The following is a 27,542-nucleotide window of genomic DNA, read 5'->3' as shown; positions in this document are numbered from 1 at the left end:
AGCAGTGCCCTTTAGTGGCTACCACCATGTCAGTGACTTCCCCACCATGTCCAGCTGAGCTTCTCATGGACTGGCTGGAGCTCCACCCACTCCGTGTCCTGATTTAGCCCTGGTCTAGGAGGAAAATGAACAGGGAAGTTACCAAGAGGAAGGCAGAGGAGGAAGAGCACTCATTCATTCAACAACTCATGTGTGCCAGGGGCTGGCCTGAGCTCCAAAGATATAGCAGGGAGCAAAAAGACATGGTTCCTACTCTGAGATTTACATCCAGGTGGGAGTATTTGAGAGAGCCTCTGGCTCCAGGAATAACCCACAGGCAGGACCATCCACCTCAAATGGTGAAAGAGGAAAGCCAAGAGTGAAGGTTGGGGGCTATCTTAAGTCAGGTTCCCCAGAAATAGGTGCAGAGCTAAAGATTTTTATGAAAGTGGCTCCCAAGAGAAACCCATAGTGGAGTGGGGCAGGGAAGAAGGTCAGACAAGAGTCCAATTTCAAGCAAAGTTCCCTTGAAGATAACTTTGGCTCCATCTTAAAGGGAGCTTAGGGACAGTATAGGTCTTCTCAGCTGTCTCCACCAGAGGAGAGGGAGCTGGGGCATTTATACCTCATCACCCACCTGTCATTGGTCAAGGACTGACTCTGAGGGTCCTTCTTGGTCCCTGTGCACCAGACAAAGCAGGTCTGGCTACCTGAGCCGTGCTTTGACAAGGGCCTTGGGGCTGGCTGTGTAGGGCCAGGTTCCCTTCTCCTGACCACTCTTGGGAAACATTAGGGGCCCCCTCTGGTGGAAACACTGGTCTTGGGAGAGGCCACTGTGCTGCCTGATGTTTGCAGGGGTTTTCAGATCTGAGGAAGCTCCAAGAGGCTAAAGGCTATGAAAATCTTGTCCATCAATATCTTGAGGTGTACCCAGAAGGTACCAATGCACACAAAGGACACCAGGTCCTGAATTTTCTGGAAATCTCCTAATTTCAAATGTTTCTATCCATTTTATGACTACTCGTGCTTGTTGGGCCCCAAGAAGCCCCATCGAATTGACGTGCCTCTAGGGACATAGCATGTGGAGGTCTTTCTCATGGGCATTGTACAAAGACCTGTGTCCCCCAACAGACACAATCAGCCAACACATCCTGCTACCTTAATCCCACTCTGTACTTCTAGTACCCTCTGAACCAGGCCTCTGACTTTTTTGTTATGGGTGGGCAATGTAATTGGTAAGCCCACTCCCCACCAGCAAATACTAAAAATGCACATCTGCTGTGGACTTTGTCTGCATCACCTCAATGCACTCTTAAACAGGCCCAAGAAGCAGCCCTCAGCATGTTCTCAGCTCACAGATGAGGAAATTTAAGGAGTCAAATGATTTATCCAAGGACACAGTGCTTGAAGCTGCAGAGCCAAAGGAATTCCAAGCCAGTCATTTAGTCAAATTCTGCTTTTAGATATTAGATTTGTTCACTTGTGTTTGTTTCCTCTAAATACTGATATTTAGGAAACACAATTCAACTGAGTAAACTTGAAGGTCTAATTGGCCAACAGTTTCTGAATGGGGCAGCACCTTGTCCAGCAAATAGAAAGAAGCTCTAGGGAGCAGTATAAAATGGAAGATGTGCATAGGCAAAAGGGAGTAGGGACAAGGAAGTCATCAACAAAAGAAAGGTTTGTTTCAGGCTGGTCACCTTCCTCTGGGGGAAGGGCGGGGATCTGTCCTTTAGTTTACCTGTGTTGATTAGGAAATTGCAGACTGGTTTAAAATACCATTCCTGGGAGAGTCTGGAACTGGAGTTAGGTTAGGCGTGAAATCCTGGTTTGCGACATGGGGCTTTGCACAAGGGACTCCCTTTGGGGCCTAGTATTTCTATTTTTAACACTACTCTTTTCTATACTCTGAGCTAAAAACAGAAAGTTATTCACATCAAACCATTCGTTTCACTTTACTCAGAGGAGGGTACAGGGGAGGGTTGCAAATTACCTTTTTCTCTGTGTATGTGGAGGTATTTTTTCTCTCTTAACTCCAAAGTAGAAAATGGAATTAAAAGAGAATGAATGTTGTTTTTAGTAAATAGGAAGGTTCTGGCTGTGATTAGGGGATGTTTTAAATCAGCAGGGCTAAGATGGACTTTTGCAAAAATGCTGTTGAGTTCATTTGCTCTCCATTTGGAATTAAAAAAAAATCGAGGGCAGAGTTCTATCCCCTGCCTCACAGGTCATCCCCAGCCTCTGCGTATGTTTGAAAGTGGCAGCCCTCTGGCACATTCCTTGGCCTGCAGAAGGCACCTTGAGGCAGATATAGCCATCTCAGAGTGCGGAGTTTAGGGATTTGGGGAACCCAGCGTGGGCCATATTTGAGTTATCCCTCCCCTCCTTGTCCTGACTTCATACCACACATAAAATTACACTCCAGATGAATTAAAGGCCTACTTATAAATAAATATATTATATGTAAATAGGCAAAACTATATGTAAATCTCAGCAGAAAAGAAAGGAAACTTTATAACTTCAAGATAAGAAATGTCTTCCTAGGGGCACCTGGGTGGCTTAGTCGGTTAAGCTTCTGACTCTTGATTTCAGCTCAGGTCATGATCTCGGGGTCCTGGGATTGAGCCCTGAATAAGGCTCCACGCTCAGCGTGAAGTCTGCTTGGGATTCTCTCTCTCTCCCTCTAGCCACCCCCCCCCCGCCCCTCCCGCTCTCTCTCTCTCTAAAATAAGTAAATAAATCTTAAAAAAAAAAAGTCTTCCTAGACAAGGGTCAATAAACAGGAGCCATAATGAAAAATTTTTATTCTATCAACATTAAAAGCTTAAGGAAATAAAAACACAAACAAAAAACAGTATGAGAGAAAATCTTTTAAATATTTGAGACGAGATGCATATCCACAACTCGTGCAGTTTAATGAGAGAAACCAAGAAACCCCAAGATGGGCAACAAATAAATGAACAGGCAATTCTTCAAAGGAAGAAATACATATAACAACAAAAATATAATCTGTGCAAAGCACATTAAAGCAGTAAGAATCCACTTAACACCCATCAGATTGGCCAAAGCTGAAAAGTTTCATAAAATCAAACACTGACAAGTGAGGGGGACACTTTCAAAGATGGGGGAGGCAGTGCAGTTTGACACAGCCACCTAGAGAGCTACGCAGCGCCACCTCATAACCTCTTACGTGAATGAAGCTCAGTACTTTCTGTGAGGTTTCACACAGTACACAAGGGTGTTTAACACAGTGCTGCTTGTGACAGTAAATCACTGGAAATGACTTAAGCGTCTGTCAAAATAGAATGGATACCTGGTATATCCTTATGTATATCCCCATGTGGTATATCCCTAGGGTGGAAAACTATTCCCACTTAAAATGAATGAACTAGGCAGAATGGCTAAAATTAACAAGTCAGGAAACGACAGATGCTGGCGGGAATGCGGAGAAAGGGGAACCCTCCTACACTGTTGGTGGGAATGCAAGCTGGTGCAACCACTCTGCAAAACAGTATGGAGGTTCCTCAAAAAGTTGAAAATAGAGCTACCATATGATCCAGCAATTGCACTCCTGGGTATTTACCCCAAAGATACAGATGTAGTGATCCGAAGGGGTACGTGCAGCCCAATGATTATAGCATCAATGTCCACAATAGCTAAACTATGGAAAGAGCTCAGATGGCCATCGACAGATGAGTGGATAAAGATGTGGCCATCAAAAAAATGAAATCTTGCCATTTGCAACTATGTGGATGGAACTAGAGGGTCTTATGCTAAGCGAAATAAGTCAATCATAGAAAGAATTAGCATATGATTTCACTCATATATGGAATTTAAGAAACAAAACAGAAGAACATAGGGCAAGGGGTAGAAAAATAAAACAAGATGAAATCAGAGAGGGAGACAAACCATAAAAGACTTTTTTTTATTTGAATTCAATTAGCCAAGGTATAGTACATCATTAGTTTTTGATACAAAGTAAAAGACTCTTAATCATAGGAAACACACTGAGGGTTGCTGGAGGGGAGGTGGGTGGCAGATGGGGTACCTGGATGATGGGCATTAAGGAGGGCATGTGATGTCATGAGCACTGGGTGTTATATGCAACTGATGAATCACCAAACTTTACCTCTGAAACTAATAACACTATATGTTAATTAATTGAATTTAAATAATTTCTTTAAAAATATTTTTAAAAAAAGAATGAGCTAGGGCTTCATGTATCAATGCGGATAAATCCCACATTTCATTGTGTAAAATAAGGGAACCACAGGACAAAATACATCAGTATAATTCCATTGGGTAGAAAAAGCACAGAACAATACCATTCGAAGATGGTGTGCACAAAACTAACAGTGCTTACGTCTGGGTAGGTGGAAGGCTTATGGGTGATGGTTAAGGGACATTAGCTTTAACAACAATTTATGTTTTTCAATGAGAATGTATTCATGTTTTTTGTTTGCTATTATAATTAAATTTCAAAAATATAAATGGAAACACCCCGGAGGATGTGGCACACAAAGTTTAGAAAACAAACAAACAAAAAGGGTTCTGAGGTGCCTCACCATCATTTTCTAGACACTCCTCTGCAAGTGGAAGGAAGAAGCCTTCATTATTTTGTTTCTATGGTGACAGTTCCTGGGAGCAAAGATCATCTCAAGGTTGATAAGGAACCCATTATTTTCCAGACTACTTTAGAAGAGCCCCAAACATGGGATGTACCCACCAGACCATGAGGCTCCCCCGGCTCAACAGAAATAGACAGGAGAGGGATTGTTTGGGTGATGTGGTTTTTCATGACCTGGAGGTAGGTCTAATCCCACAGGGCTGATGGGGTCTGTAAAGGCACATCACACTCCAAGGCCAAGCTGATGCACGAGGGGAACAGAAATTCCAGAGCTAAGAACAAAACACTTGACTTTTCCCACACCCTAGGTTTCAAGTCTTCGCCATATCAGCAACACATCCCCTTTTCAAACCATGATAACATTCCTGAGTTTGACTTGCCATTTGAAGAGCACTATATCAGAACTTGCTCTGTAAACACTTTCTCCTTTTAATTCCACTTGGCCTTCAAGAGATTTTTTTTTTCCTTTATCTAACGCTAAAAGAAAGAACGCAAGATTTGGAAGGCCTCCCTTTTCCCTCCCTCCAGCCTCCCAGGCGAGCAGGGATGGCATCAAGACTTCTGTCCCCGGTCGGGGTAAATAGGCGTCTAGGGGGCAGATGTTAAGATTAGAGACTTCTGGGCAGCCGTCAGAGGAAGACTGGATGCCACAAACACTGGTCTTTTGTGATCCAGGTCCGCTCCCAGTAATGGAATGGCCTCTTTCCAGGCTGGGAGGTGTCTGCATCTATTTGAAGCGTCTTCTGGTATCACTCTGCTTCCTGGCAAGGCTCACAATTAATAACAAGGTTCAGGACCCAACCAATGCGGGGCCGCTCAGGTGGGATTTGAAGGCAGGTCTTTCTGAGCCCAGAGCCGGTGCCCTCACCACTGGTCCACGCTGCCACTGAGGCCCCTCACAGGAGGTTCCCACCTCCGGGGAGATCACCAGAATGATTACAAAGTGGTACAAATTAGTGTAGATCCCGCTCTAGCCTGGGACGCTGCAGGCCCCACCTTGCCCTGGCCGAGCCCTGGCCGTGATCTCAGAGGGAAAGAACCTGGGCCTTTCCTGGATGCCAACTGGCATGAATAGTACCCAGGTGAACAGTTCAGGCTCCTGGCACTTTGTTATGCACAAACGTTCACCTGGGAGGGAGAGGGGTGAACAGAGGTTTCTGAGTAGAATGAGGGAGGGGACCCAGAGACCCCACCCCAGGCTTGCCTGCCTTGTCTGTGTGTTTCCTGGTTTGGGGCCTTCCTCATGACTTGTAGTTTTCTGGAAATGATACAGATGCTGTGTTTTTGGTAGAACCACTGTCTCACTGATTTGGTGGCCCTGCACCCTGGTGTCCTGCCTTGCTTCGATTGCTCTGAATAAGAGCCGCTTGGTCCCGTGACCGTCTTCCCAAGTGTCCACACACATCCTGGGCCAACAGATAGGGTTGTGAAGAGCAGTGCTTGCATGGCAGATGCTTAAGCAGCCCCTTCCCTTTCTTATAGGAATTCTAGACAGCTACGGGGATGTGGTGGGGTCTTGGGTTGTGTAGGTGGATTTGGAGAAATTTCGATTGCGACACCAACTTTGATAAAGCACTTAGGTTGAAACTGTTGTTGTCTTAAACACGAGAAAGCTTAGCTTAAAATTACTCCCCGTCCCTTTGTGGGTGGCAGGTTATCTCTGTTTAGCCTCAAAAATAAAGAGTATTAAGAGCATAAAAGATGAGATCAAACATCTACAGGTATCAAAAATACAAACAAACACAAATGTATCTGGGAAAATTTGGGAAACACCTCAAATTCAATCATTGACACCGGGGCAGACCTCAGGGAGGAGCAGATGTTTGGGGATGACTTTGGTGGGTGGAGGGGCCTGGTGGGTATAACAACAGATCATTCAGAGAGTCTGTGCCCTCAGGTGGGTGGGCTGGGGCAGAATGGATGGTGACAGGAGAGGTGGAGGGGCGACAAGACCCTCCGCCAGCTGGGAAGGGTCTCATAGTCTTGCAGGCAGGGGGGTGCCTCCGTCCTCGTCCACCTCTGTGTCTTAGGCATCACCGCACGTCCCTTCTGCATTACAGATCAATGGTGGTGTTCATGATTTGCCATCTGAGTGTGGCTGAGTGAGAACCACAACTTCTAGGTTCTTTGTGTTTGGTTAGGTACACAGAAGGAAGCAAGTGTGGCGTGTGGAGGTCTTGAGACACTACTGAAGGTGTCAGCAAGGCCAGTATCAGGAGGAACAGTCTGGCCAGAGAAGATCAAGGGCTTCTCCTGGGGAAGGCTACGTTTACATTCACATTAATGTGGTGGCCGTGAGGGTGACTGAGGGTGAACAGGCTGATTGTGCCTAGTGACCTGTCTCCTTGCTGGGGATGGGAACTCTTTGTCCTAGGTTTGCCCGAGGCTGTGGGTGACCCTCCTGTGTGTGGCTCTCCTGCCCAGGACCATAGCCGTAGCCCAGAATGGGAGGGTGACCCAGCCCAGATTGGGGGGTCTTCAGCACAGACACTCAGACTGCCCTTGCTCACCCCACTCATGCCTACCTTCTCAGTCTTTCCACCTCCTTCCATTTTCATGCACATCCACCCCTTTTTCTTTTCCTAATAATTTTGATTATGAATAAACCTACAGAAAATCACATATACTGCTAAACACGTGTCTCTCAGCTCTGTCAAATCTTATGATTTTGCCATTTCATTTTAAGAAATAAAATCTCATTGTGGTTGAGCCCCTTGACCTGTGAACGTCTTCATCCATTCTCCTCCAGAGGTAACCACTATCCTGGACTAAGATTATTATGGGATAACCCCCATATCACACATTGGAGTTGTCTATCTATGTGTATATTTATAAACACTATAGTATTGTAGTTTTGAATGGTTTTCAATTTTATATACTGGATGTAACCCTTTTCAAGTTTGTTTTTTTATTTTTGTTTTTTTATTTTTTTTTGCTTTTATGAGAAGTTTTTGAGCATTTTTTTTTAATAAAGATTTTATTTATTTATTTATTTGAGAGAGAGAGAGAGAGAAACAGCATGAGAGGGGATAGGGTCAGAGGGAGAAGCAGGCTCCCCGCCGAGCCGGGAGCCCAATGCGGGACTCGATCCCAGGACTCCAGGATCATGACCTGAGCCGAAGGCAGTCGCTTAACCAACTGAGCCACCCAGGCGCCCTTGAGCATTTCTGTTTATATGTGTTTGATACCTATAGCTCTGGTTCATTAGTTTTAACTGCTATGTAGTATTCTATACCTCAGTTTACCCATTCTCTTACTGATGGACATTTAAGTGCTTATAATTTGGGGGTTTTTTTTACAAATAATGGAACAGAAATATTCTTATAAAGGTCTCCTTGCACCCATGTGCCTGGATTTCTCTAGAGTGTGTATCTAGGAGGTCTGTGTGTCTCTGACTCTGTAAGACATTGCCAAATTACTCTTCAAAGTGAGCTCTACAAATAACACTCCTCTAGCAGCATTTGGGGTTCCTGTTTCCCCATATTCTCAAATATTGTCAGACTTTTAAATTTTTGCCAGTGGGATATATATAAAAGGGATCTCCTGGTCATTTTCTCTTCCAGGTCCCCAGTGCTTCTAGAATGTTTGCCTATAGCTTGCATCCCAGGCACACACAACAGGGATGGATCAAGCATGGAGGACTTGGCTGGCCTCCGTTCTTCTGACCTCCAAGCATTGGGAGTGTGTAGAGCTATTTGCAGAGACCCCTTCTCTATGTCCACCTTCCCCTCAGATATTCTCTCCCTGTCTCAGGGCTTTGGAATGCCAGCACATAAGCTAGTGACTTCCAAATGTATAAATATCTCCATACTGAATGTCAAAAACCACTTACCAAATTTATTTGATGGCCAATAAGAAAATCAAGACGTAACTGATCTAATATCCAGTTCGATTTCTTCCTCAAACCTAACCCTTCCCCATTTCAGTCAAGGGCACTGCCATCTATTTATTTGATAAGTCAAAAACTTAGGAGTTGTGTTGATTCTTCTCTTCCTACCGCTCCTATATCAAGTCCATCAACTTCTATCAATTTCTGTGTTAAATTGTTCTCGGATTTCCCCCCTTCTTTCTAATTCCCCTGCTACCACCTTGGTCCAAACCACCTGGACCACTCTTGCCTGCATCCCTTCAGTTGCCTCCAAACTGGTCTTGCTGTTTCTCCTCTTGCCCTTACAAACCGTCTCTAGCCAGCAGCCAAAGTGATCTTTTTAGAACATAAAACAAAGAAAATGTCTTCCCCTCCTAAAGCCCTTTGATGGTTCTTAGTGTAGAAAACTCAAATGTATGGGTACTGTGATCTAGAATGCCAACGAGCTCTGGTCCCTGCTTGCCTCTCCTGCCACGTGCCTCCCCAGCCTCTGGGACTTTCTCTGTATGGAGGTATCTTCCCTTGATCTTTTCATGGCTCCCTTGTTGTTCAGGGCTCCATCACTTCCTCAAAGATCCACCCTCACCATCCTATCCCATCTAGAGTGGTGGCCACTTAGCTACCCCCTACAGCATCACCCTGTTCTGTTTTCATCCTGGCACTTTTCAGCGCTCAGGGCTGTGGTCTGTACTCCACTGGACTATCATCTCTGCGAGAACTGTCCACCTTATTCCGTGCTTGTAGCGCCTGGCATGAAGTGGGTGCCTGTAAAGGTTTGTTGAATTAATGAATGAATAGATGGGGTCAACAGTTTAGAACAGCCTGTAAGCTCAGATGAAGTTTCTGCCAGCGCCTGGGTGGGATAAATCTGCTTGAGGCAAGACAACACTTATCTTCAGCTAGAATAGTGATTTTCAAACTTTATAGCCCTAGGATCCCTTTATCCATTAAAAATTATGGAGGACCCCAAAGAGCTTGTGTTCACATGGATTATAGCTACGAGATGCTTGCTGTATTGGGAATTAAAATGGAGAAATTTAAAAAAATATATTTATTTTGAAACAATAATAAATCTATTACACGATGACATAAATAACACTTATGTAAAAAATAACTATGATTTTTTAAAATTAGGGAGCAGTGACACACTTTGAGAACAGCTGCTCTACACATAGAGTGCCTAGTTAGCACCAGGAAGGATTCTGTTGGATGAGTGATTAGGTGGGCTCAGGAGTTTAGACCAGCCTTCAGGGGCAGATATAGCCTCTTCCCAGCTGTGTGGGTAGAAGATACAAGTGTGCATGAGCCTTCTGCAAGAGGAGGGCACATCTCCCTCTGCGTTCCCCCTGTGGTTCACCCACTCCCCACCCCGGGCAGCCCTCTCTCTTCCCTTTCCCCACACAGTCTTCTTTATCAAAAAAATAAATAAAAAGCAAAGAATAGTATGAATAAGCTTAATGTCTGGAAATTGCAAACTATGTATGTCTTTTAAATATTCTTATTTCTGGGGCATCTGGGTGGCTCAATCAGTTAAACATCCGCCTTTGGCTCAGGTCATGATCTTAGGGTCCTGGGATCGAGCCCCGCATCAGGCCCCCTGCTCAGTGGGGAGTCTGCTTCTCCCTCTTCCTCTGCCCCTCTCCCCGCCACCCCGCCCCTACTTGTGCTCTCTCTCTCTCAAATAAAATCTTAAAAAAACAAAAACAAAACAAATACACTTATTTCTGTAGCCAGAACAATGATTGTATAAATTTTAATTCAGGGAATTCCTCTTGAGTTTTGACTTTGACAAAATGAATGTGGAAGCCTGGTTTTACCAGGATTTGTTTATTCCTCTTTGTATTCATGTTGAGAAAGCAAACTGGGTGTCATATCCGTTTTCTTAGGGCAGTACCGAAACCTAAGTTCTTCCTCTTTTTTTTTAATAAAAAGCTGCTCCCACCCTCTTTATTTTTTTCCTCTGGGTGAAGGAAATTCACACAGCCGGGATTTAAAAAAAAAAAAAAAGGTGGTCTTCTCTGTCCTCCTATTGAAGCGGCTGAAGCTCCCCAGGCTCTGGGCACGCCTCTTCCACTGCCTGACGTCACACTATTTTTGTCTTTGAATAGCTCATTGACACAATCGTCTCGGAGATCGGAGAACTGAAACAGGAGATGGTGCAGACAGATGTCAGCCTGGAGAATGGACTGGAACCCAACGAAGCCCGCAGGTGACAGAGACGATCAGGTGCCGGGCGTCAGATGGGGGCTAAGTGGACCCTAGCAGCTACGAGGACTGCCATCTCGGTGGCTTCTCAGAAGTTTGGGAACTGGGAGTGTGGTGGCCTCTCCCGATGAAGCTCTCTGTAGGAGGTAGGAGTGGCCTAGGAACCAGTTGTCTGTTTATTTTAATCACTTTGAAGGCACTTGAACTTTACACCCTCTCAATGCCTCCTGGCACCAGAACCCGGAAACCTAAAGCTCTATCTGTCGTATCCACCTACTCACAGTGATGGAAACAATAACGCAGCAGGATCCTCCGTGTGCAAAATAGAATTCAGTGTAGCCCGTGTCAGTCTCCAGAAGGTTTAAAGGGGCGCCCTAAAGAGGATGGACTCATTTTGCGTTCTCAGGTCAGAAAAAAACCCCAGCGCTTATCATGGGCATTAGCCTAAAATGTGACCCAGTGTGTTGGAGTTTGGATGTGGTTGTAAATAACTAAGAAGAGTGGGGGGCAATATACCATGCTTGTTAAGCATGACGTTTTGTGTTCGTATTGTACCCGATCTGAGTTAGTTGTAAGGGACTGGTTGTTATTGGGAGAATGGGAGTGCAGAGGTCAGGGTGGGGGTGGTAGGCTGGAGGAGGTCACTCCAACCTCATCTTGGCTCTTGGATGCTACAATTCATTGCTAGGAAAGGCAACAGAATATAATCACTAAAAAAACGACATGGACACCTGGTGCCTTGGAGGCCAGGCTCTTTATTAGCTTTCCCCTCTTTCCCAGGATACGGGTTGAGGCAGCCTGGTGCAGTGTGAGGGTGAGATTCACGGAGTGGGTTTTGCTCACGAGTCATGAGACAGGCAGGAATCCTGCAAGGGCGGGTGAACCAGGTGGTGCTGGTTGCCCAGGCAAGTTTCAAACCAGCCCAACTTGTTCCCTGCCCTAGACTGCAGGGAAAGCAGACAATCACAAGGAGGTACTTTGCAGCTGAAAGGTGGTGCTTTAACTCTCCTGTGTCTCTGGAGGAACCGTATTCCCCCTTAGCTGTGGAAATGCCCTGTGCCCTCCATTTCTTTCCCTTTTCTACAAAAGTGCTGGGGTGTAGACCAGATGGTCCCCAAGCTTCTTGCAGCAGCACCCTGGCATTCTCTCTGATTTCCCTGGACCCCAATGGCTAATTTTTGATTTTTGATTAAAGACTCTCCACCTCACGTTCAGAATAGTGCCAAACTCCATGGAAGTGGATTTTCCTTTCCCCTTTGCCTTACTGAGCTAAAATAAATTTTGGAGTTCGGTTGGTGCCAAAGGGCAAAGAAGAGAGCTTTAGTGGCTGATTTCTCCCACATCCAGGGAACACAACACAGCAAGATAGTCCCCAAGCTCTGCAGATGATGGACACCAGTGGCAGTACCCCTCCCCCCATGTATAAGGCCCAGGGATGTTAGGTTTGCTGGAAGACGTGATGGTACATCAGTGGCCATCACATCACGATCTTGACATCTGACAGCAGTAGGTACTGGGCTGGGTGAGCAGGGCTGCCATCTTGTCGTTAACATCTCTATCTTTTCCTTTTCAAATTTAAGAATGACTGTAAGCATTCCGTAATAGCTATGTTTTTCGGATTAATGTCACTTATTCTTGAATGCTATGTTGGTTAACAACGAATTCGTGAAATTTCAGATGCATTTTACTTGGTGCTTTTTTTAGTGGGGAAGAAAGAGAAAAGGCAAGATTGTCTTAATTGAACAATGTATATGGTGTTTACCATGTGCCCGCCACTGTTCTGAGTACGTCACAGCAGCCAGCTCATTGACTCTCCTAACTACCCTAGGAGCTAAAGCTCCAGGATGGCCCTCATTCTACTTGTGTGGGACCTGTCTGACTAATGAGGCTGTGGCTTCTGTGCTGGGGTCTCTTGCTCATTTTGCCAAAGCAGGAAGTCGTGACTTTGCTGTTAATTCCTCTGTTTTGCCCGACAGTGTCCAGGTGGCCAGATATGGGAGAGGTAGGGTAAAGAGGACCTTCCATTGTTTCCAAAATAAAAGAAGAGCAGAGCTCTGGCCACAGGGAAGCAGCAGGTCAGCCTGGCACAGAGCAGCCCAAAGGGCAGACGAAAGGAAAGGAGAGGGAGAGTGAGAGTAGCGGAGCCACCTCAAGTGAAACCCCTGTAGAGAGAAGACAGATTGCCCCCCTTCCCCAGGACCTTGGCTGGGCACGTTCCAGTTGCTTCACAGATGCATGGACGTCGCCTTCCTTTGTGGCATCCTCAGCAAGTGTGAGCTGTGATAACAGCCTCACCTACCCCAGCCACAGTCACCACAAAGTGTCTATGGTCCCTTCGATTGTTGAACACTGGGCTAAGTGTCATGCTGGTGCCCTAGGTTAGGAATGCTGTTTCTCTACCTGCATTGGCTTTTGGTTGCTCCTTTGTAGTTAATATTGAGGTAATTTTTAATCTTTTCATGTCTCATGGACCCCCTTCTCAGATTAATATTTTCAGTGCATAAAATAAAATATGCAGGAGGACATACATAGGGAAAACAATTCTACTGCAGTAGAATGATCAGAATTCTTAAAATGCATGATTTCATAGCATAGGTACTTCTTTATTAACATGTTAAATAGCAAGGTCTAGAAAACACTGTCCTCTGGAAGCAAAGATGGCCAGAAACAGTACTTCTTCACCAACAATGAAAATGTGTGGGGTTTCTGTTGGTGACAGAGTCTCAGCTACTGTGCAGACTACTGGGATTTGTTGCCTGCATTCAAAATGGGAGGAAGTTAATTTCAAAACCAGGTTAGTGAAAGTAAGGATGTCACTTTTCTATCCAGTGGTCAGTTCTGACCTCCTGACCGATCAGCGTCATCCCACACGGTTGATCTACCTTCCCTTTCAGGGACACTCGATTGACTTGGCTTTGGGGACACCATACTCCCTGGTTTCCTTCCTCCTCGCCTTCTGCTGCTTGTGGTCTCCAACTGGTTCCTCCTCATCTCCCGCACCTCCTAATCCTAGAGCACCCAGAGCTCAAGCCTACAGCCTCTCTTCTCCTCTCCACCCACCCCCCTTCTCTCTCCCACTAACCTTGAGCAAGATACTTAAAAGTCTCTGTGCCTCGGTGTGCACATCACTGAAATGAGGATAATAATAGAGCTTGACTTGAGGGTGGCGAGAAAGATTAAGTGAGTTAATATCTGTAAAGAACTTTGTACAATGCTGGCAGCAAGTAAATACAATATGTTGTTTATTAAAAGAGACCTCTTTTAATTTCATAGTTAATCCCATCCAGTCTGTGGCTTTGATACCCTGTGTATATTGGGAATTCCCAACTTATATCCCTAGGCTGGTCCTCTTTTGAATCCAGGTGTTTGCCTCTAGCTGTCCATTCAGCCCAACATCTGGCATCTCAAACTTACAAAGACCAAGACTGAGACCTTGGTTTTCTTTCATAACCCTGCTTCCTCCCTGGTCTTCCCCATCCCAGTGACCATGCCTGCAGGTGCTTGGGCCTCACAGAGGGCTTCTCCATCTCTCATACCTGTGCTCCTGTCCATCTCCAGACCCTGACAGCTCTACCTGTAAGATTCCCCCATCAGCACCACTGCAGGAGACACTTGCCCAGTGCCTCTGCTTTCACCCATCCTACCTTCCTGGGCTGTTATTTAAGCAGCATAGAGAAGGATCTGACTTTTGTTAACCCAAATCCAAGTCATGTCACTTCTGTTCAGAGCCCTTCAGTATTTTTCATTCATTAAAACCAAAATCATCGCCATGGCTTTTGAGATGCTCCAGGCTCTGACTCCTCCCATCCCCTTGCCCTCCTTCTTACAACCTCTCCCCTCTCTGTCCCTCTGCTCCAGCCCCACCGGCTCCTTGCCCAGAAGGCTCCTACCTCCTGGCCTTGGCACTTACTGTTCCCTCTGCCTAGAATTCCCTTCCTCCAGGAAGCATTCACCTTAGGACCCTCATTTCTACCGTCACCTTAGCTGACTTGATTTTTCTTCATAGAACTTGTACAGATCTGACATATATGGTCACTTGCTTAAATTGTGCATTTTCTGCCTCCCAGCATGAGGAGGGAAGCACACTGAGAGCATGGGCTTGGCCTTAGAATAGTGTCTGGCATGTAACATACACTCAGTAAGTATTTGAATGGACGAATGAAAGATGCCAGCCCTTTGGAGATTCTAAAGGTATTAAAGCATCAGAAGCCACTTGCAGAAACAAGACATTACCCTGTAAAGCAGTTAGGGGACCCAGCTGGTGCATAAAAAAATCAAAAGTTGAACATGTGTGATGGGCCTTAAGCTGACTCCCTAGAAGAAGAGGGACCAGGGCACCTTCCCATTACGTGCCAGCCATGCTTCCTCCCTCACTTCTGGGTTCAGGGCTGTTGTAAACATCTTCCAATAGAAGAGCATCTGATTAAATCAATTCCATGCCCTCTGCTAGCGTTTTACCAGAAAGAGGCTAGGAAGCCAGGAGAGAGATCAAGGATTTCTTGTTTCTGCTCTCTCTAAATGCTATTTCTTATTTCCTCCTGCTCTTCACTTCATTGCCCCCAAGACTGGAGTGTGGGGAAATAAAGGCTTTGTGCTTTCCTCTCCCTCCCCCATGATTTTGCAGTCTGCTTTCAGTTGGGGCTAGCACAGTAGGCCTGATGTAGGCAGTGTTCCACCCTCATTGCCATCTGGACCCATCATCTCTAGGCTAAGACAAGTCTCTGAAGTTCCCTTTGTCCACAGGTAGAGTAGAGGGATTGAACAAAGCAACTTCATGAGATGAGGCTCAGGCTGGCTTTGCAGGATGCAGGGGGCCTGGCTGGACCGGGTCATCAAAGGCTATTGTTAACTTTGTTTGCCCTCTTCCTCTCCTTCCCTCACTCCCGTTTTACCTCACTGGTACACTCCAGTCTGAGTGGACCACTGGGCGGTGGGGGGGATGTCCAGGATCTTAAAACTCTACCCCCAACCAACTCTCCCCCACCCCGGAATCAGATGCACAGAATTAAAAAATACCTTGGCCCGCTCTGCCCAGTACTATAGTATAGCAGTTGGTCACCACCACTGACTTCTTCTGGAAGGGTTTGTGTGCCCCAGGAAGTTCTCAGTTTCCCAGCAGCTATGCAATGGCATTGATACCCAAACCACAGGAAGCTCAGATTTCTGGTCCCTGGTACAACCCTTCACTTTTTCCACTTGACTGATGTTAGAACACAAGGTCAGAAGAGAAGATCCATGGCTTACAGTCTGAGGAAGAGATGCCCAGTGTTCTACTCCAGGAAGTCTCCTGAAGTACCACGGTGACCGTAGTAGTTGCTCTGTGGCCTTCTGGAGCAACCCATCCTCACTTAGTGCTGCTTTATTAAAAAAAAAAAAAAAAAAACCTTTCCACTGAAGTAAAACATGATTAAGAAGAAGCACACCAGTAAGTATGCAGCTAGATTAATTTTCAGTGGTAAACATAGCACATAGCAGCACCCAGATCAAGAAACAGAACATTCCTAGCACCACCCCCCAAGTGCTGTGCACCCCAAGGGGAACCACTCTCCTGACTTCTATTGCCATAGATTTGTTTTGCCTGTTTTTGAACTTCTTATCACTGGAATCATACAGCATGTGCTCTTTTAACTCTGAATTCTTTCATTCAATGTTTTGGGTAGTATTCCATTGTGCGAACCCAACACAGTTGGTTTATCCATTCTACTATTAATGGATATTTGAATTGTTTCCACTTTGGGGCTGTTTTGAATAATGCTGCTACATACATTCTTGTGCATGTTTTTTGGTGATACACCTTAGTTAGGAATATAAGAGTGGAATTGCTGGGTTGTAGGATTGTTAAATATTCAACATCAGTAAATGGTGCCCAAGAATTTTCCAGTCATTATAGTCATTCACACATCCACCAACAGCATATGGGAGTTCCAAATGCTCTGTTTTCCAGGTCTACACTTGGTATTGGCTGCTTTTTCGTTTTAGCTATTTGAATGGGTGTGTGGATTTAGAGCTTCTGGAAGCATGATGGATGAAGACAGGTAAGAGTACCTGTATGTTGTGACTCAAGTACTGATCTCAGTGCTGTGGGAGTCAGGAATGGGAACTCTTTAGTTTTAACAGAACATCATTTAATAATTCTGGCATGTTTAAGTTCAAGACTAAGGTCATGAGGCATGTCCACAGTCAGTTCATTGGGTGATATTTATGGAAAGCTTGAAGTTATGGAAAGGATTATTTGGGGGGAGGAGATAAAAAGAGAAGACAATCCAGAAAGTATGAGTGTAGTGTAAATACATATGTACCTTTTATTGTTTATATTTCTGCTTATGAATCTTAGATCATAAACTCATAACAGAAAAAAAACTTGCCAATGAAATACTCCCCTTGGATTCTTTTGCTTTATGCTTTACTTTGTTTCGTACTTATATGCAGAAATATTCAGCATCTCATGAATTAATTTGGCCAAGGTCATTAGCTGCACCATAACTAAGAAATGTATGTGCGTAAATCCAGTAGAGCCATAGTGGGAGTTTTAATTCTTCTCTGAAACTCAGGATACATCTGCATCCAATGCAATTTCCCATATTTAAAAAATAATATGTTCTTTTTTTAAATATATGTTCTCAACTGCAGTGACTTCAGACACAGAATTTAATGTCATTCCCTATTACTCCTTTCCATCTTTTCCTCTTGAAAAGTCAGATACAAAGTGATCACTCTTGGTTAATCTATACCTGCTTTCTTCTGAAGATTTTGGAGAGTGTATTCATGAGGTTGTTGAGAAGCAAGTTTAAGTCATCAGATGCAGAAATCAGTTTGCATTTTGTCTTCTCACAGTTTCTGTGTCATGGGTACTATTAGCCAGCAAAACAAATATTTCCCCTTTGTCATCTCTGGAAAGCTGCATGTGCCACAGGTCGTTGGTTCAGAGCTGGGTGCCTGTCCTCAAGTCCCACAGCATCTGAGAGCAGGTGACTGTCCTAGAACCAGTCACACCTGTCATAAAGATTGGTTTTCCTCCTTTCCTGGGAGCTTCCGTCTGGTTCAGCAGAACCTGGGAAGCTCACGATAATCACTGGCTACAGAGTATTGGGTATATCTGCAGTATCTTAGGTCTCTTGAAAAGGGTGTTTGGTGTTATCAAAATATATAGTTTCTTTGGGGCACCTGGCTGGCTCAATCAGAAGAGTATGTGACTCTAGATCTCGGGGTCGTGAATTCGAGCCCCATGTTGGGTGCAGAGATTACTTAAATTTTCCTATCATGCCCACTGGGATATTCTGCTATGACTAGCTTGATTCATCTCCCCCCACCCCCCCAAACCCTTAAACTATTTCTTGATTTGAAGCTACTGCTGGGTGTTTATGATATGGTTTCAAGGAATTCTATGAGGATTGACCAACTCTTTGCTTATACTGTTACCAATGTAGCAACAATTAGGTTCAACTTCAAGAAAATATGTATTAAGTAGGTGCTGTTTGTTAAAATACCAGGACAGTGGAGCCTGCCGGGAGAAAGGATTATAAGCAAGTATCATAGAATGCAATGAGGATATAATAGTGGATTATACTAGATGTTCTGGGAACCTGACAGGAGGAAGCAGGTAATTCCAGGTAAGAGGTGGTTTTGGGAAAGATGAGCCCCCACATTAACCTTAAGTAAAGAATGAGGTAAGCCTCCAGATCAAAAATGCCCAAACACCTGTTTAGTCTGTTTTGATTGGTGATATCTATTATATTGGGGAAGGTTTTTAAAAAGAACATTTAAGATTTATTTTTTGATGACCAAGTAGAACATGTACATTATAGAAAAAGCATAATATAAAAAATAAAAAGATTACCATGAATCCCTGAGACAAAATCACTTTTGATTGTTTTTTGACTGTCATATTTCTTTTCCTTTGTGTATCCCTCCAATGTTTTTCTCTGCATTTAGATGGCAGGTCATGCATGATTTTCCACAGATTTAACCAGGGTGTTTCTGATCATCCTGAAAATGCAGTATGTCCTAGAAATTGATTCCATTTTTGTTGAGGGATAGCGCCTTCCAATTTAGCGGCTGGCTTCCCTGTCCACAGTACCCCTGGGCGCACAGTTTTAATGATGGCCTACTCTAGATAGTTTTACCCCTTACAGACCTTGCCTTGCTATTATACTGGTAGTTGATCCTACCACGAAATATTTGCTTGGTTAGAAGGCAGTGGTGATTTAGTCCAGCTGTGAAATAATACTAGTGTGACCAAAAGCACGTAAACACTAAGAACTGCAAATCCATGAAATGCTTGCCTTTCCGTGAAGCCTCGTGCATGCCACTGCTCAGGGTCAAAGGTCAGCAGGCCAAGACTTAGAGCCTGCTGGCTCCTTCTCCTGTTTTCAGCTCCAAGGGCAGCCAGGACAACGTGTTCTTTGTTTCTGTTTCTTAAGTTTTACAGGAACCAATGAAGGCCCCTGCCAGCATTGGCTCCATATCTGCCCTTTTCATCTCTAGTGGGAGACTCAATGTCAGGAAGTTCATAAGCCATAAAAGTTACCAGATCTTTCTCCTCTCTGAAAATGGCGGTGCCTCCTCCTGCCTGGAGGCGGATGTGCATTTTTGTTCCCATTTCTGCGTTGTTCTCTCCTCCTAGTCCTCTGCAGATAGAGCTGAAAAATCACCGAAGGCCCTGAAAGTTTTGCACAAAAATCCTCTGTGGTGTGCTTTTAGCAATCCTTTTGAGGAAGCTGAGGCCTCCTCCCTCAGAGAGCAGCAGAGAGAGTCGAGGGCAGGAATAAAACTCGCAACCCAAAATATATTTAGTCTTTTTCCTTTTGGAGTTTTAAAGGATGAAAAAAGGCCTCGAGAAATTAAAATATCAACTTGTATGCTATAGAAGATCTCACGAGTCAGAGAGCTGGACCCTGTTCTGGCAGTTTCTAGCATTTTGACCTTGAGTAGGGAGCTGAGCCATAGAATCTCTAATACCCCTCGGACTCAGGGACGCCTGGGTGGCTCAGTCGTTAAGCATCTGCCTTCAGCTCAGCTCATGATCCCAGGGTCCTGGGATCGAGGCCAGCATCGGGCTCCCGGCTCAGCAGGAAGCCTGCTTCTCCCTCTCCCACTCCCCCTGCTTGTGTTCCTTCTCTCGCTGTGTCTCTCTCTGTCAAATAAATAAATAAAATCTTTAAAAAATAATAATAATACCCCTCGGACTCAGATAAATACGCTGTGATCCTTATAGGGATAGCCTTTCCCCCAGGCCTCCCCCATCACTTTTTCCATCTTGAGTGTTGGGTAAAAGTTTCCTCAGCTCACCTGGCAATTTTTCTATTGACCAAGAAATTTGCCAGGGCCCACGTATGGCCAGAATGAATTTGAGCCTCCCTTCCTCTCCAGGATTAAATATTTCAGACTAGGGGTTGAATTCAGCTTCACAAATTCCAAAGAAGTGTTTTCATGATTGAAAGTAAGATATCACTGGACATACGACTAGTAGGTATTTTTTATTTATTTTTATTTATCCATTTGAGACAGAGAGATACAGAGAGAGGGGAGAGCAGGGGCAGTGGGGAGAGGCAGAGGAAGAGGGAGAAGCAGATTCCCTGCTAAGCAGGGAGCCCAACATGAGGCTCAATCCCAGGATCTGGAGATCACGACCTAAGCAGAAGGCAGACGCTTAACCATCTGAGCCACCCAGGCACCCCTAGAAGGTATTTTTTTTTAATATTTTATTTATTTAAGAGAGAGAGAGAGAGAAAAAAAAAAAAAAAAAAAAACAAGCAGGAGGAGAGGCAGAGGAAGAGGGAGAAGCAGGCTTCCCGTAGAGCAGGGAGCCCGATGTGGGGCTCAATCCCAGGACCCTGGGATCATGACCTGAGCCAAAGGCAGACGCTTAACGACTCAGCCACCCAGGTGCCCACTAGTAGGTACTCTTGAAATGGCAGGTTGTCTGGGAATTTGTCATTGGTTCTGTATATATGTGTGTGTAACAGAAATTGGAACTGGTCCTTGTACCAGCAACTTTTATCAGATGGCTCGCTTCCATGCGAACAGTTGTTTTCTTGTCCCTCTACGTAAGGGTCCTCTTCTATTCCTATTTTTTTTTTTCAGAAACCGTTGATGACAGACCCCTCACTTCTCTCCCCCAAAGATCAAGGAAGCCCTTGATTCATCTCCCACCAAGCCTGTCATGTTGGTCACTGCTTGATATTTGGGGTGTATTTGCTTTCCTTTTGATACGTAGACAAGGATCTACTGCTCCATGAGCAAGGCCATGGCAGACACAAGACTCCAACTTCTGTCTGGTGCTTAATTCTTAAGAAGACTCTTGCACTGGTCTCTTGTAGCTGGAAGCCTGAGCCCTCGGGCAGTGCCATGCCCCAGGCTGCACCTTTCTTGCCTTTGAGGCCCGTTGAAGTAACATCATGTGAAAAGGCTGAAGTCTTCACATGGGCAGAATGAGGAAGGGAGGCTTCCATTACAGAAATATCAAGAGAGGAAGCTTTTCATCCTTTCTTTTTCCCATCTATAAGTTGAGATGGCAAGCACTAGGGTCCAGGTTGGGGCTAGACCCTAATGGTGGATGGAGAATGTTCCAGCTGCAAGGACCCACCAGGGGCCATCCTCAAGAAGGTTCACATTAAGTGCTAACCAAACAAGCTCCGGAATTGTGTTTATAGAATAGTCTTTGTGTATCCTAGAATGGAAATGCGTCACCTTGCATTCTTTTTTTAATTTCTGGAAATTAGGGGACAGTGAAAGAGACATCCTGGAAACTCTGCTGAACAGAATCTTTACTCATAGTTCCCAGGACATTTCAGACTCTTAGAGTCCGTTCTTTTCAGGCTTTGTCTGTCTTAGTAACAGATTCCTTTTTCCAGTAAGACTCCATCTTTAGATATGGGGAAACTGAGTCTGAGTGACCTGTAATAATAGGCCAAGGCCTCACAGTTAGGAAGAGTCAACGGAGGCTTTGATCGCAGAGGACTGTAGGTGCTCTTTCTACCAAACCCCTGGAGATTATGAGGCTGAGGGGAGGCCAGAATCGGGCTTGACCAGATAAAACCATGCAAAACTTAGCACCTCGATGTTGACTCACATGTGTAGGAAATTCTCATGTTGATGCATTCTGACTCCAGGTAAATGAGAACTTTGTTGAGAACTGATGCTAAAGCCCCCCATAGGTGTGTGTGGGGGGTTCCCACTCTGGATTTTTCCATACCTCAACAGAAGGCAGCTTTCCTGCCAATACTCTTTTACTCCTATCTTCTCTGTGTTCAACCAGCTGGTACATGTCAACCTCTTTTGTTGGAATTAAATCTCATTCCCAGTGTTGGGATAAGGCATTCTGTATTTGGGAACCTTGAATGGAGCATGTATCACTAATGCACTGTGTTAGTGGATGTCAGCTAAAACTCAGCATTGACTTTTATATCCAAAGCCCACCCCCTGCCAGCTGGTGGGAGGTTGGAGGGGCTGTCCATGAAGGAAATTCATGAACAGTGAAGAAGGAGCTGCGAACACATTGGATGTGTTGTTCTGGAAGGACTTGGGCTGCTTCCTTTTCTCGCCGCAGGCCTTCAGATGGCCAAAGACCAGGGGGATCTTAGTAGCTGTGGTGATTTTTGCCACCCATTTCCTGATAAACACAGAAACAAGAACCTTTTGTCTCCTGAGACTGGAGCTGAGGAACTGGATTCTATTGTTGGGTCTGGCTGAGGGAAGGCCTGAATCAGAAGTTATGCATGGGGGATCCAGGAAGAAGCTGATGGAGAGACCTTGTGCTCATGATGTTTCTCGTTGCCCACTGAGCTTCTCCCCTTACTCACTTTCAAGGAATAAACCTATTGTTTGCAGATGACCTCCTACCCAGTCCCCCATCATGCATAGAGCGGGCATATGATCAGTGCCTACCTGGGGGGTGAAGCTAGGCTAGTGAGAGAAATAAGTGTAATGCAGAGCAAAATGGGGTAAGTGCTCCAGAGGTGCATACACAGTGGGTGAAGGAATTAAATGTGCCAAAAGATTACTTGCAGCTGCAGGAGATGGGAAGGGAACAGGATCTGACCTTGGTTTTGACAAGGGGGTTGGAGCCAGTGTCCAATGGGCACTCCAGAATAGCTTGAACCCAGTCAAGGAGGGAGCTAAGCAATGGCAAATAGATGCTTTTTTGGGGATCATCTTCCCCCCTTGAGTCCAAGAGCAAGGTTTATAAACATTAATATGGAGGAAATATTCTTATGTTTTAATACAGATTGTCTCAGCCCAAATTCCACCCACTGTGCCACAGTTTTTCTCTTACTGTTGCACCATCTTGCCTATTATTAATGTACTTAACATTTTTCTTTAAATTGACTCACCTTTGACATATATTTTAAAAAGTAAATTTGGTAAACCAGTCATAAAAAGACAAATAGTGTATGATCCCACTTATATGAGGTACTTACAGGAGTCAAAATCATAGAGACAGAAAGTAAAGGGTTTGTTTCCCAAAGTGGGGGGAGTTATTTTTTTACTAGGCATAGCTTTCAGTTTTGCAAGAGGAAAAGAGTTCTGGAGATGGATGGTAGTGATGGTTGTTACAACAATATGGATATACATAACCCTACTGAACTGTGCATTTAAAAATGGTTAAGATAGAGCGCCTGGGTGGCTCAGTCGGTTAAGCATCTGCCTTCGGCTTGGGTCATGATCCCAGGGTCCTGGCATCGAGTCCCACATCGGGCTCCTTGCTCAGCGGGGAGCCTGCTTCTCCCCCTGCCCCTCCCCCTGCTTGTGCTTTCTCTCTCTCTTTCAAATAAATAAATAAAATCTTCAAAAAATAAAAAAATAAAAAATAAAAATGGTTAAGATGGTAAATTTTATGCTGTGTGTATTTTACCACAATAAAAAAATTGGGGAAAAAGAAGTAAATTTAATATCCCTGCCATAATTGCGGACTACACTAAATACAGCAGCTATTTTTTTTAAAGATTTTATTTATTTATTTGAGAGGGAGAGAGTGAGAGAGAGCATGAGAGGGGAGAGGGTCAGAGGGAGAAGCAGACTCCCCACCGAGGGGGGAGCCCGATGTGGGACTCAATCCTGGGACTGCAGGATCATGACCTGAGCTGAAGGCAGACGCTTAACCAACTGAGCCACCCAGGCGCCCTACAGCAGCTATTTAAATAAGTACTGGACATTAAAATAAAAACTGTGCCTCCATGTGTGACTTTGGTATATCCAACGTTCTTTGGGAAATAGTGTCAATTTTAATAAACCATAGAGAATTTATAACATAGCAAAATTTCCCACCAAATATGGTTTTGTTTTGTTTTTGAGCTCTTCACTTTGTCGCAGGACTGGAGCTCTTTGTTAGGGAGGCAGGCAATAATTAAGCCCTGGACAAAGGCACCTTGGAAGCCAAGGCTCTGCTTTTGTTGTTTATTTTTGCTTTGTTGTGTTTCATTGATGGGCTCAGCAATTTATTGATTATAATTAACCCTATCAATTTGTCATGATTCATTCTATGATGTTTATGAGACGCTTAGCATGTAAACAAGGAACAACTATTGGTTTTCTAAAAAGTTGGGAAGGTCCACTGGAGACCTTCAAGGACCCAGCACTCAGGTTGCAGGAAGAGCACTGAGTCTTCCTAAAGGTTGAGTTATCAGGGAGCATTTTGCTGGAAATCCAGGTAAGACCTGGGTGGATCCTGCCACTCACCACTTAAGATACAAAGCTGAGGTGGCCTTTCTGGGTTACTCAGCCCCAAGTGCATGGCCAGGATTGGTCTGGAAGGAACAGGCAAAGCAAGCAGGGAGTCCTCTTCCAAGAGAGAATCACCTTCCACACCTTGCTAAAGCCTGATAGAGGAGACCAGGGGTGGAACCTGGGGCCAGGAATTGGATAGTAGAGAAGAAGACAAAAGTCAAAAGCCAAGCTATATTTTAGGAGGTCGTGATAGTCCTTCCTTCAACCTATCCTGCTGACTTGGTCGTCTAAATGTCTCCAGATGTCCCAGTTTACAAGGCCCATTAATTCTGTAAGTGGAAGCAAAACAGAATACCTAAATAAAATATAAGAGTGGCTTTTCCATGAAGGTAGACCACATTTGGTAGTACCAAATTCCAAGGCAGACAGGATAATGTTTGCGGGGAGGCACACATACTCACACATGCAGACATGCTTCTGCATGAGCCAGAGAACCGTAAGAAGTGGTTTAGTAGAGCATTACTTTGATTAGAGTCACCGCCTGCCTTGTTTAATTCCAGAGGACTTGCCACTGATTCTATGAAAGGTTTTTAGAAGCTGTTAATTAACTAAATCCATCTCTTTTTAGTTGAACTATGATCTAACAGTCTGCTTTAGAAAGACAAATTCGTAGTATATTTTGTCTTTATCTGAGACAGCTTTGGTCTTTAAAAAATAATCAAGAGTATCTTACCATGGTTGTTGATATAAATTGTCCATTTAAAAAATATAATTGTTCAGGGTCGCTTGGGTGGCTCAGTCGGTTAAGCGTCTGACTTCAGCTCTGGTCATGATCCCAGGGTCCTGGGATTGAACCCTGAGTGGGGCTCCCTGCTCAGCGGGGAGTCTACTTCCCCCTCTCCCTCTGCCCCTTCCCTCTGGCTTGTGTACACGCATTCACACGTGCGCTCTCAAATTCTCTCTCACACACAAATAAATAAAATCTTAAAAAAAAAGAAAAAGAAAAAATATAATTGTTCAGCTTAATGAAGGTGTGCTTTTAACGCACACAGAGGTTTGGCTTTTTGTTTTTTGTGTATACTTGTTTTGTCCCCATGTCCTGAGCATAGAACCATCCAGAGCACTGCACCTGTGCTGAGACCTTTTAGTCAAATGGAAGGTACCACCTTGTTGATGGTAAAAATTTGGCATTATGCCTTGTATCTAGCCCCCTAAAGCTTTTTTTTTTTTTTTTTTTGCTCTTCATTGGCTGCAATAAGATTCTGATGTATAGAAGGTTTCTAGCTATATTTACTGCACCTGTATTTTTTCCTACAGAGACAAACTACATCTGAGTTTTATGTACTTTATATATTGCTTGGTTCTCGATGTCATTTGCTTGAAAAAAGACTGGATTGTAAAATCAAAGTATAGTCCTCCTATGTGATGTTTGGGACCCTGGTCATTGGAAGCTGCATTGATAGGTCATGCCATCCTCTGGAGTTGTGGATTAGGACAAGAAAGAGCATCATTTGGAAAGTCTGCTGCAAATTATTTTTCTCTGAGATGAATTTGATTCTGTAAAATTTAAAAAAGTAGACCTAATGTCTTTCTGCCTGTCCTATATTAGAACATGCTTTCTGCAGTTTCTTGCTCCTGTCTAGGCTGCTAACACCTGGGCCTGGGAATGAAGGGAATATAGCCAAGTGGAAAGCCCACACTCATCCCACACTCAAAAGGGCCTTAAGTTGGGTGTGACCAGAATGTAGCTATTGCTGGAGAGGCCTGTCCCCCACTGTTTCAGAGGCGTGAGGCCGTGGTCCATTGGAATGAGGCCAGATACAGTATCTGAGGTGCCCAGAGTTTGTTCTCTGCTCCTAGAGGGACATTGGTTAGGCATTCTGTGGTTTGCCCAGTATTTTCACATGTGGGTGTGGGTCTCACTGAATCCATACCTGAGCTTTATCTCCCCATGAAAGCAGGCCTAGATGCTTGGAAATAGTAATAATAGTCAATAAATAAATGAATTTCATACTCATAAACCCAGGGAGATGGTAGATATTTTCCCCAACGTATTATTTTGAGAAATTTCAAACATTATAGGAAAGTTAAGAATAGTACTGTTCACCTAAATTCACCAATCGTTGAAGTTTTGTCACATTTCCTTTACCTCTATATTCCTCTCCCCCTTTTTTTGGAGGGGAATGGGAGGCTGACCATTTGACATTTACTTTCCAACATTTTCACGCTTTGACCCTAAATTCTTCAGTTTGCATCTCTTAAGAACAAGAGCATTTTCCTACATAAATAACAGTATCACACTCAGGAAATTATTAAACATTAATACAGTGTATCTGTTATACACCCTTATTCAAATATCCCCAATTGTCCTTTATAGCTATTTTTTATTCTGATGCCATATGTTATCAATTCTGTGCACTCAATAGATTTATCTCTCTTATGTCTCTTTATTCTCCTTTTATCTCTAATAATCCCACAGCCTTTTAAAAATTTTTCGTGACATTGATAATTTGAAGAGTTCAGGCGAGTGGTTTTGCAGGAAGTCCCTGAATTTGGATTTGTCTGTTTGTTTTTTCTTGTGTAGATTCAAGTTAAACATGTTTTGGGGCAGGAGGATGAACTAGATGTTATTATAACATTCTCAGAGCATCATACTGGGGGGACATGATGTCAGGTGCCTGATTATTGGAGAAGTTAATGCTGATGGCTTATTCAGATGGTGTCTCACAGGGGCACCTGGGTGGCTCAGTCAGTTAAGCGTCTGCCTTCGGCTCAGGCCGTGATCCTCAGGGTCCTGGGGTCGAACGCTGCGTCAGGCTCCCTGCTCAGCGGGGCCTCTGCTTCTCCCTCTCCTCTGTCTCTAGCTCACTCTCTCTCAAATAAATAAATAAAATCTTTAAAAAAAAGAAAAGTTGGTGTCTCAAGATTTCTGCATTGTCGGGGTACCTTTCCTCTTCATGAAAAGTAATCTGCGGGCAGATATTTGAAGACTGAATGTTCTGTTCCCTAACAATCTTTCATGTGCTGATGTTAACGCCCACCCAGGATTATGGCTTATATCAGTTCTACACTGTGCCGGAGATGTTATTTACCACTTGCTGATTAGAGAGACAAAGCTCAAAAGGGGAGGTGGGTCTCATGTGCCGGGTGGCTGACCGTGACCATGTCATCATTAGAATCTCCTGAATTATATCACAG

The 27,542-nt window shown here is 44.4% G+C and overlaps 1 protein-coding gene across 15 annotated transcripts in view; it reads left to right on the top strand.

Moving 5' to 3' along the window:
* RIN2 (Ras and Rab interactor 2) overlaps nucleotides 1–27,542 on the top strand; it is a 237,165-nt gene that overhangs the window by 162,418 nt on the left and 47,205 nt on the right. For 9 of the 15 annotated variants that reach the window (XM_035005760.1, XM_035005759.1, XM_035005761.1 and 6 more), the window contains one exon: nucleotides 10,583–10,683. In XM_035005760.1, coding sequence (XP_034861651.1) covers nucleotides 10,583–10,683 — 101 coding nt within the window. Of the gene's footprint in view, nucleotides 1–10,454; nucleotides 11,086–16,623; nucleotides 16,715–27,542 lie in introns of those variants that run through there. The other 6 variants (XM_035005770.1, XM_035005771.1, XM_035005772.1 and 3 more) reach the window with 6 other exon arrangements.

This window comes from Mirounga leonina, unplaced genomic scaffold (assembly GCF_011800145.1).
Source record: "Mirounga leonina isolate KUSES-001 unplaced genomic scaffold, KU_Mleo_1.0 Mir_150, whole genome shotgun sequence".
Taxonomy (NCBI): domain Eukaryota; kingdom Metazoa; phylum Chordata; class Mammalia; order Carnivora; family Phocidae; genus Mirounga; species Mirounga leonina.
This window is presented reverse-complemented; position numbering and strand designations above follow the sequence as displayed.